Here is an 11,895-nt window from a genome sequence, read left to right on the forward strand (position 1 = left end):
ATAGAGAGAGAGAGAGAGAGAGAGAGGGAGAGAGAGAGAGAGAGAGTAGAGGGTGCGCTCGCTTACCTTTTATTCTAGTATGTGAACATCGCGAGTAGATTGGATTAATGGACCACCAAAAGAAGATTACAGAATGCATGATGCATGCTATCTCGCTCAGTCATTTTCTTTACGTAATGTTCAGGTACAGGTTTTGATAGGAGATCCATATCATTTTTCCTTACCCTTTAGTATGTGAAGGTCGCGATTAGTTTCCATAAAAAGAACAATTACCACTCTTCTCGCGTATGCATTTGATAAATCATCATCATTAGGCCTATATCTTGTTAATATCGATTTACAATTCAGGTATAGGTTTTTATAGCAATTTCATATCATTTTTCATTACATAAAAATATTCAGAAACCACTAAAATAGGATGAGGCAGCATCAGAAATTCATTGGTAGTTCAGGTACAGGTTTTGATAGGAGTTTCATATCATTTTTCCTTACCCTGTAGTATGTGAACGTCGCGATTAGTCTCGATAAAAAGAATAATAACCACTTCCTCTCGTTTATGCATTGTAAATCATCATCATTAGCCTATAGGCCTATCTTGTTGTTATCGATTTACAAATGCTAAAAAGCATATAAATTCCACGAAGGTGTTAGGGTTACTTACAATTTTTGAGTATTTGAGCCTGATTATTTTTTACATCGGAAATTTTCAACGGGGTGGGGGTGACTGTGGGAAGAGTTACTTTGGGGAGGGAATGACGCAAATGGCTTGCAACCTTTGAGATGTGTATCTTGTTTAAGTATATCGACTTAAAATTGCAGGTATAACGCATATGAGTTTCACACAGGTGTTAGCGCTACTTGCAGACAGTGCCACTAAAGCTGCTTTAAATCCTCCACAAATGAACACTAAATGAGGATTATAGGAGAATAATGGGAAATTATGCAAAATTATGCCAAATTTTGAAATAATTGGAGGTCTTCGTTTTTTGGATCTTAGGTATTCGTTTTTGTAGACACCATATAGGGTGTCTATAAAACGAAGACCCTTGAAAATTTCACAAACAGCGGCCCAAAAAAAAATCGTAATTTTGATTTTGTGACAGCCTGGCGTATTACCATCAAAATAAAAGAAAAAAATAGGGGTCTTCGCTTTTGGGTCTTCGGTCTTCGTTTTGTAGACACCCAACAGCGGCGGGCCGGTCCTACATAAATTGTGTACTTCCATTTTTTTTCTTTGTCAGCCCCACCTATCTTATTTTATAGCGGTGGATTCGAAATAGAAGGGGCAGGGAAAGAACTTCCAGAGACAGGGAAAAAATTGTTGGGGCTGAGGTAAGAAAAATGTATGGCTATGGCATGCCTTTAGATGGTCGGAAATGGTACTCTCAGACTTCAATTTGAATATAGTTTTCTTTCCCATTTTATTTTAGAATTTTGGGAAAAAAAATTGCACTCCAGGTTCTTCATGCCATTAGAAATTTCCACTCACCTGTGGTTGGTTTGAGGAGGTGAGCAGATTTTTAACACAGATACCTCTAAATTCTTGGAATTGCACTTTCAGATTAAAAAATAAGTTTTCAAAGTAGGTAGTGTTTCCAACAAGAAAATTAACATGCAGCCGAGCCTGCTGGTGCCGCAAACGGTTAGGTATCGCATCATATAATCTGTCTCTTATACACATCTGGTATTTTTCTTGATGCGATTATAATCTCACCCATCATCAGTACAAACAGTACGGATGATGGGTGAGAGACATGTTTCGGGTGTTCTCTCTCACCCATCATCAGTACCGTTTGTACTGATGATGGGTGAGAGAACACCCGAAACATGTTTACAATTAAATCCTTAGTTTGGTTCCATCATTAAGGATTTTAGTTCGGAAGACCTGCCAATTTGTTTGCTTAGGAAGTATGAGAAGATATCCCTACGCTTCATAAAAGCTAAATTGGATTATCATTTTTTACAGAATATATATATTTATGTATGTATGTATAGGTATATATAAATTAAATCAATATTAAACATTCTTACATTTTGAACCTCCAAACTATTTTGTAATTGAGTTGCAAAATGTAGTACGGTATACTATGCGTGGGAACGTACATGTGTGCGTGTGTAAAGCCGTAAACTTTATTATTCCTTTATAGACCTTCCGATTTATTTCCAATCTGTGGAGAATCGTGGAGTAACTAGGCCTATGGATGCTTCGTACATGAGATGCGCGATGCGATGTCGGCGACAGACAGAGTGCCAGGGATTTCATATCGATGATGCTGGATGTCAGCTTGAAGATGGAGTAAATGATGACAATAAACGACAATATGGCAAAATAACTTATCATCGTAATTAAGAGAAAAAATGACAAAGTTGATAGTACGGTATTTTAAATTCTTCATTCTAATTAATTTTGATTTTTAGACACCTCGTCTCTGTTTTAATAAGACTTAGACTACAGAGTTTGACGACTTATCAAATATAATTATATCAGAATGTCAGTCTTGTAAAGTTATAGAAGTAAAGTAAGTATACCGTCCTAGGCTGTAAATTTAATGATATATATTTATTAGATAATGTTCATAAAATAGGTCCAACATATATTCAAGATATTCTTAAAAAGTTTCAGCTTGGTCGTGTAGGTCTTAGGTCCTCTGATGATCCACTACGCCTTGTCGATTCCTTTACAAAAAGAGTTTTTGGCGAAAGTGCTTTTTCTGTGATTGGTCCAAAATTATGGAATAATCTCCCCTTATATCCGCCAGGCCCCCAGTGTGCAATCTTTTAAAAAACACATCTTTTTTCTAGAGAGTAGATTTTTAGTGGTTTTTACCTATACTTGACTGATTCATAATTTTATTACACATTATTATTGTGTTTTATTGTTGCTATGTTTTTATTGTTAACTAGCTTTTTGTAGGAAATTTTATTGAATTCCGGGCTTGTAATTTGTATTTGCTATTTCCATTAACTGATTTTGATTGTACTTAGGTCTACTTTTATATTTGTAAAAATGGGTTTTAATGTACTGCACTTCGATCTTCGGAATTTTTATTGAATGTTGTAATTTGTACTTGCAATTTTTATTGATCGATTTAAAATATTATACTTATTTTTATCTTTGTAATAATGGGTTTTGATGTACAGCGCTTTGATGTTTTTTTTTTTGTAAAGGCGCTATATAAATGTTTTTTATTAATAATAATAATAATAATAATAGTAATAATAGATAAAATATAAGTTAAACAATCTATAAATATTACGTTTCTTAGGAATTAAGAAAACTAGATAGGCCTACTAGAATATAAAATTTATAATAGGTTTATGCCTAAAAATTAGCAGTTGTATCTTAATTAATAAATTACGTATAGTTTAAATTTAAGTACGAAACTCAAACACATAAAATCAGCATGTTAAGGTGTACTAATGACTAGTCCAGGCTAAGTGTATTCAGCGGGATGTTGATAATAATAAGCCTATGTTGGATTTGTATCTTTATTAAAAGAAAAAAAAACTAAACTAACGCTTTAATTAGAGCGTGAGCCCCAAGATCACCCCACATGTTTAGGTTCCAAAGACCGAACTGTATATTAAGTTTGTTGTAATGTTTGAGGGCTAAGAGTACTATGTACTTATTAGCTGTAGAAAAATTCTCGTTTCGAACGATCGAATTTCTGTGCGATTTACGAATTTGTGTAACATTCTCAAAAGCATTAATTTAAAAAAAAAATTAATTGGCCTATTTGTGGCAAAGTAAAAATTCAATTATAAAAGAAAGATCAATACTACACGCAAGAAAAAAAAATCAAACAGTATAAGTAAACAGCAGAAATACAAAAAAAAAAAAAAAAACAAAAAAAAAACAGGAAGATTTCTTATCATTAATAATTTATAATGAAATGAATTGCTAATTATTTGCCTTATTTGGTAATGGTAAGGTGTAAAGGTTCCCCTTGATGTAACATACCATTCCTTATTAGGATTAGGATGATTCCCCTTTCTTTAAGCTTATGTAGAAGTGACCAGGACTAATGGACAGTTATTATCCGGACACCCTTCGGACAATCAATTCATTGATGCCTTCATCCTGAATACTCTTCAGGAGAATATAAGCATATTTAAAAACTGACAAGTATATTCATTGTTCGTCCTTTAAAAGCTAAAGGGGAGAAACGAGTTTACTACAAAAGAAATACACTAAAGAGTACAAAAGAGAAACCAACGGGACCTGATAGGTCACCGTCAGAAGTTTCAACCATTTGTACTCTACGGTACCAGTTCTGTAACCACCAAGGATAGCCCACGAAAGTCTATAAGAAGACTTATATCCAGTGGGGTCCTTCTGGTGGTGATTGGACAGTACACCGCGAGACAACCCCCTACTGTTTTCCGAAGAGTGTACTGCGTTCTTTAACGTGCACATGGGCCATAGATGCACACGGGACCAACGGCTTAAACGTCTCATTCGAAAGACGGTTCGCTATTGTAACTTGTATTTCAGCCCTCTAGCTGAAACACAAGGAGAGGCAGCGATGGGAATTGAACCGGGGACCTAGAGATCTCCACGGTTCAGCGCACACACAGTGGCTACCACCAGATTAGCCGACTAAGCTAAGCTGCTCTCTCTTTTATTTTTGATACCGGAGCTGCCTCCACCGTGCTAATTTCTGTATATTGGACTTTCTTTACATCATTTCCTGTTTCATTCAAGATTTGGATCGGATTCCCCAGAACCTTTTGTCTCGCCTGAACTTTAGTTTTGGACTCAGAAACAATCGCAATTCGCTAAATATATAGTGTGCACCATGTCGTCAAATCACGTGAGTAGTTTTTAAGTTAGTTTTAAGTTTTCCCATTTTCGAATCCCTTCATTTGTAATCCCCCATTTAAATAAATTATATTTATCCTTTGTAAAGTTAATAGAGATTCTTGTTGTTTGATTTATGGTTGAATTTATCTACCCGACTGAGCCGAGCCAACTGGAACCCGAGCCTCCACGACTTACTTAGTGATAATTGATAATCGAATCTGGCGGGATATATATATATATATATATATATATATATATATATATCAATGATATAGATAATATACAGGCTTGTACACAAAACTACTAAATCTGATATATTTGGCAGCGCCAGGCTTACTGCAGAGGCGTATCTAGAAGTCTTGACATTGGGGAGTCAAGACTTACAGACATAATCGCCCATACAAAATTAACAAGGAATAATGAAAATATTGATACAAACAGAATGTAAATATAAATATGCATATACATAAACGTGTAACTTCTAACTATGATTGACTTTATTAAAGCAATTAAGGTTTATGCATAGATAAATATGTACTTGATGAATCTGGCTTTCGTTAACTGCACGAATTAAGTATTGTATAAATGAATTTATATAACTCTAGTCGAGAATTTTGTGTAAAATTCACCCTATTTTGGACAGACATGCATTTAAACCGGTTAAAATATTTCAATCTATGGCAATCTTGTATATTTTCTAGACTATTCTAGCCAAGTTCATTTGGTGTGTTGCGAGGTGCCCTTAATATAATTCTTGACATCTGTATCTGAAGACTTTCTATGCTTAAAGATGTATTGTCCCATGCTAAATACCAAAACAATCATACAATTAAAAAAAATAAAAGTTATCAACTTGAACATAGAAATTAGTGTATTTAAAAAAATGTCTACCCATCAGTTTACAGCGAAAATGATAGAAACACTTCCAGTCACTGGAAGTGTTTTATTAAGTTTTTATTATAATGCTTTTGGTTTAAAAATCAGGGTACACAAGATGTGTATAAGAGACAGACGCTCAGAAAAAAAAAACAACTCTTGAATGCCAAAGTATGTGGCCGTATTTCTCTTAACAGAAACACTTTTCTCTTAAGATTTAAATATCGGACGGTAAAATGATTTATTTTTTAGCAATGTCGCCACGGGCCGGATTGAAATTGTTGGCGGGCCGGGGATTGAGTACCAGGGCTATACATCTTATATGGTATCATAATGTGTGTGTATGCACACAGGTATGTGTGTATGGCGTGTATGCATGTGTGTAGGCCTATGGATGTATGAATTTATAGATAATAAATTATATCTCAATCTCAATTCGAAAGAGCTGCTGATTACACCAACTGGTCTCACATCATAGGATAGCCATAATTACAGACTTCCCATGGTCTAAACCTCGCATGCGAAAATCAACAAGCTATAACCATGATGATGGTGATAATGAATTATAAAGTTAAAATGACAAAAAATATCCATTTTGTAAACCTTTGATTAAATTCATTAACTTTACAGTTACTATATATAATAACATGTTTACAGATGAAAGTAAAGGCTGAAACTACAAAGTTATAAGTTTTATACTAATAGGGCTTAATTAATTTAAAACCGATACAAAAATAATTTCTATGATGCAGTTAGTCTTTGGAACGATATAAAAGTCGACTGTTTTAATTAAATATACATATCTCTTGCACTAGAAATGATTAAAAAAAACAACTCCTTAATAACATTTTTTTTAAACCTCAATGATTTCTAAAATTAAGCACCTAAACATTGAGGATTGAATTTTCAATAATGCAATGTACAGTTGTAGTTTAATGTTATATATAACTCATATCAATAAAAATGAGTTTTTAGTTCAAATGCTTTAATAGTACTAAACACAAAATTATAGAACAAAATTTACAGGGCTTCTTACTATTCCCCAAAAATATCACATTGCAATGACTTCAAAGGCTTATTTAATCCATTTTAGAGTCTACTTATAATATGTAGGGAAAAAACAACAAATGATTGATGATTATTGGCTCTGCACAAACAACTGATATGACTGACGCTCGCTGCCACAACGATTAGCGCGCTCAACAATAACTAATGAAATTGAAAATACTGAGCATATAACAGCAAAAAGTTATCGGACCGGTGACTTCACGGCCATCAAGCTATAGGCTTCCTTTTCAAGTCAGACAGATCGGCTCAAAAATCGAGTCCAGTTCTCCTATTACATTCGTCTTCTCTGACATTGTGCCATTCTGAAACCAACATCTCTGCCTTCTATTAACCATGTTACGCTTCACTTACATCTATGTGGCTTTCAGTTTAATTTGTGGAGAACTTGGTAAGTCAAATAATAAAGTATAATACGTATTCCAAGTATTGAAATGCACGCCGTCGTGTTGGGATTAAATATTTCGACATTAATTATGTCATCCACGTCCAGTTGGTAAGTCAAGTTGATATAGATAATATACAGGCTTGTACACAAAACTACTAAATCTGATATATTTGGCAGCGCCAGGCTTACTGCAGAGGCGTATCTAGAAGTCTTGACATTGGGGAGTCAAGACTTACAGACATAATCGCACATACAAAATTAACAAGGAATAATGAAAATATTGATACAAACAGAATGTAAATATAAATATGCATATACATAAACGTGTAACTTCTAACTATGATTGACTTTATTAAAGCAATTAAGGTTTATGCATAGATAAATATGTACTTGATGAATCTGGCTTTCGTTAACTGCACGAATTAAGTATTGTATAAATGAATTTATATAACTCTAGTCGAGAATTTTGTGTAAAATTCACCCTATTTTGGACAGACATGCATTTAAACCGGTTAAAATATTTCAATCTATGGCAATCTTGTATATTTTCTAGACTATTCTAGCCAAGTTCATTTGGTGTGTTGCGAGGTGCCCTTAATATAATTCTTGACATCTGTATCTGAAGACTTTCTATGCTTAAAGATGTATTGTCCCATGCTAAATACCAAAACAATCATACAATTAAAAAAAATAAAAGTTATCAACTTGAACATAGAAATTAGTGTATTTAAAAAAATGTCTACCCATCAGTTTACAGCGAAAATGATAGAAACACTTCCAGTCACTGGAAGTGTTTTATTAAGTTTTTATTATAATGCTTTTGGTTTGAAAATCAGGGTACACATTTTTTAAATTCAATAATTTTTATGCACAAGTTAATAATTTGTATGCTATTGCAATATGAGCAAGTTTATTTCAAAATTATTATTTTTTAATGATTTTTTGACATTAGCAAGGGACAATAGATCTTTAAGATATCAGATTCAGCACCAAGCAATACTGCACATGCATAGTATATATATAGTATGGCAAGTGATTCCCATAAAACATCACCATAGTATAATCTTTTATAATAGTTTTTGTTATTAATTATTGAATATAGCCAATCAGCGTATGACCTTTCTTTATAACATTTTCGATATGTTTATGTTTAAATTTGTAGATATAACACATCCTAAATATGAATAGTTTTCGGCCTCATTGATTATCAAGTTCCAAACTTCCATATTTTTTGCTTGTTTATCCTTATACCAATAACTAGAACTTTGGATTTTTCCTGATTTAACTCAAGTTTAAACTTGGTACTACATTTTTCTGCAAAGTTAAGCACTGTCGTTTGCCAATAGGTCAACGTTGTCTGTCCAAAATAGACAGCCGATGTGAAATGCCCAAGCTGCTACTTTTTATCATTTTAGGAAGGTCGTTCATGTATATTGAAAACTATATGGGATATAAGACACATCTTTGTTTTACACAATCAGTAACCTAAAAAAATCCTTTTGAATATTATTAAAAGTAACCTTTAGCGGTAATCTTTTCTGAAACCACGATGGATTTCCGTAAGATAATTTTTCATTCACAAATGTTATTGAACTTGAGATGATTTTATTAAATATTTTAGCAATACATGAGGTAAGGGTAATAGACCTACCATAGTTTTCAAGATAATTTCTATCTCCTTTCTTAAAGATGGGAATAATCAGGCCTGTGTTCCATTCATCTGGCACTGATGAGAATTCAATGATACAAGTAAATAATCTGTGCAGTGAATTATATATACCATTAATTTCGGTTTTCTGAAATTCATTTGTGATAGTGTCGATCCCGGGTGACTTGTTTTTACAAAGGTTATTGCTGAAATGACGTCTTTAACTCAGATTTCCAAATCACTGAAACTGTTTTCCTCATTTTACCAAGGATCTTTCCAAGATTACCACATAGAAGTTGGAGCATTGTAATTTTCTGGTTTCTAATTCTCAAAGACACCTTCAATTTCAGTTTGGAAAGTATACCAATTGTGTTCTCTTTTAATATCCCAGATTGTTTTTTTATATTTACTTTTGATTAATCATGCCTTAAATTTAAAAGATGGTTTAAACGTTATGAACAAAACATTGTGGTCACTTCCGATATGATATTCTCTATTTTCATGAACAATCATTTATTTGATATGGATGTTGGTGTTACTCAGAGGCGTATCTAGTGGTATTCGTAGAGGGAGGGGCGCATGCCCCTCATAAAATTACCACCACTGTCGCCCCCAAAATATCACGGTCAAGCAGTTAAAAATTTCCTTAAAATCAACTTATTTTGCGAATTAGCGCCCCTCACCTGACCATCGAACACTCCCCCCCCCCCACTTCACCTTCGCGCCGGCCCAGGCGCGTCGGAAGCACTTTTTATTGGTCCGGCCAAATGCGACGATCAAATAGTATTGTTAAAATTAAAATACAAGCTTGTTCAAGTAGATATTTGTGAAAACAAAGGAATTTCTACTCATTATTGAACGGATAGAATTGACGGCAAATCAACGCACATGATGGGGAATTCAAGATTTCGTTCCTCACGAATTTTATTTAACCACGAAGTTCCACACTTGACAACTTATCCAGGCCTACGCCTCAACATAGAACTATGCTAAATACAACCACTAACCACGAAATCAAAAAGATATTTTTCTAGGCCTAGATATTCAATTATCACGAAGTGAATACAATTTTAATTACATTCAAATACATTACCCACGTCTTCATAAGTAAGTAAGTATTGATTGGGAAATTACAGTAGGGGCCTACCTTTATATCGTTGGCACACACAAAGGTGATGCATCCACATTGTACAACTTTATAAAAGAACAAACAAAATTATAAACAAAGAATTAAACTATTAACTTAATCAAAAAAAAAAAAAAGCATAAAGTCCTCACTCTTACAAATTGAAATTGGCAATTAAAAGTACGTAGTACTACTCCAGACAAAGAGAGAGGGGTCACCAACCAGGTGACTATAGAGCAGAATTTATTTATTTATTTATTCATTTATTTTGTTTCTTTTTACTACAATGTTTGGCCTGTAGTATTCTGTATTCAGCAATTCTTATTTAAATTCATAACAACACAAACCTCCAAACTGTTTTAGTCGGGTCGAGCGCAAAGAACATCGAGGAGGAAGACCACGCTGTACATAGACCACGTGATCCACTACGGAGAATGGGAGCAAGGAGTAATCAACCTTGCATAGAATAATAATGCGTGTTTTTTTTTGTAAATATTTAATCATCACAAATAAAGTAAGTCAAAACAAATACCAGTATTGTTAATTATATATTCAAAGATATTTTTCCACGTCGGCACTAACCTAAACAACATTGACCGTTGATTAGAGAGAAAGACCATGCTGTTCTATGTAGTGAGCACGTGATCCACTCCACTGTACTAAGTGCTATGGATGTTTTAATATAAAGATATTGTAATATTGAAGATTGAAATACATACTAACTTAAATTACGTTTTAACAAACAGTAATTATAATTTAATTTAACACCTATTTACGAACAACAAACCTCCGTGGTTCATGCGACCCAATTCGGGGTTTCCCCATGAGCGTTGAATTGACGTCGATTCGATCGCGTGTTTAATAGAGCAACATACTATACCTCCATGAACATACATGTACTAAGTATACGCCTAGCAGTAGTATGGGTTTCGAATTAACGTTACCACGAAGACGTTAATTGATATTTTTTGTCTTATCTAATGCTGCAAGCCGATGGAAAACCCTTTTTAATAAACTATGTCCTTAATAGGCCTAATTTTTAGATTGTATTTACTTAAATAATATACCAAGTTGTATATATTTAACTAAATTTGTGATACTTAAAGAAATACAATAGAAATTAGAATGCTCCATGAGTGAATTTAGTAATAAAACCTAATATATCAGGCCCATCATTCCTGATGATGACATAATTAATGTCGGAAATATTGAATCCCGAGAAGATGGCGTGCATTTCAATAAATTAGGCCTACTTAATACAATAAAAAAATAAGTGAACTTATTTTCATTATTAGGTTGTATTATTATTGTTATTAAATGTACTATAATACTTACTACACTTACGTGAAAAATAAATACAGGTATTATAAGATTGTATTTACTGTACTGAAATAAATACAACCTAACCAGATTGTATATATTGATGTACTATGATACTTAAAAGAAATACAATAAACAGAAATGATGATGCTTAATGGTAAATTTAGTATTAGTAAAATAAATACGGATAAATACAACCTAATAAATAAATAGCCTAGTTAAAAAAAATACAACAGAAATTAGTATGCTCTATGATGAGTGAATTTAGTAATGAATGCAACCTAATAAATTAGGCCTAGGTGTAATAAAAAACTAAGTGAACTTATTTTATCATTAGGTAGTATTATTAATGTTATTAAATGTACTATAATACTTAGGCCTAATACATTTACGTAAATAAATACAGTAAATAAAAATAATAAAAAATATTAAATTGTATTTACTGTACTTAAATAAATAATGATGATGCTCTATGGTAAATTATATACAACCTAATAAATAATTAGCCTAGTTAATACAGTGAAGAAATAACTGATACTGTACTTCGCTAATTATGCTATGAACACCAGAAATTACCATATGAGTAGGATTAACTGGGTGTGTAATGTCTATGTCTTAACCAACACCCCTATTCTGAAATGGATCATTCCTTTGTTAATGACATTTAT

At 33.0% G+C, this 11,895-nt stretch overlaps 2 protein-coding genes across 3 annotated transcripts in view; both read left to right on the forward strand.

Moving 5' to 3' along the window:
• Positions 1-2,350, forward strand: part of LOC117113194 — a 15,711-nt gene extending 13,361 nt beyond the window's left edge. The window contains exon 3 of the mRNA XM_033256482.1: positions 2,148-2,350. Within this exon, the coding sequence (XP_033112373.1) occupies positions 2,148-2,350 (203 nt within the window). The remainder of the gene's footprint in view (positions 1-2,147) is intronic.
• Positions 2,351-6,945: 4,595 nt separating this feature from the next.
• LOC117113185 overlaps positions 6,946-11,895 on the forward strand; it is a 15,773-nt gene continuing 10,823 nt past the window's right edge. For both annotated transcript variants that reach the window (XM_033256471.1, XM_033256470.1), the window contains exon 1: positions 6,946-7,136. In XM_033256471.1, the coding sequence (XP_033112362.1) occupies positions 7,082-7,136 (55 nt within the window). In that variant the 5' untranslated portion in view covers positions 6,946-7,081. The remainder of the gene's footprint in view (positions 7,137-11,895) is intronic.

Source organism: Anneissia japonica, unplaced genomic scaffold (genome assembly GCF_011630105.1).
Source record: "Anneissia japonica isolate Jap-2015-1 unplaced genomic scaffold, ASM1163010v1 scaffold93_len1081246_cov171, whole genome shotgun sequence".
NCBI classification, from domain to species: Eukaryota; Metazoa; Echinodermata; class Crinoidea; order Comatulida; family Comatulidae; genus Anneissia; species Anneissia japonica.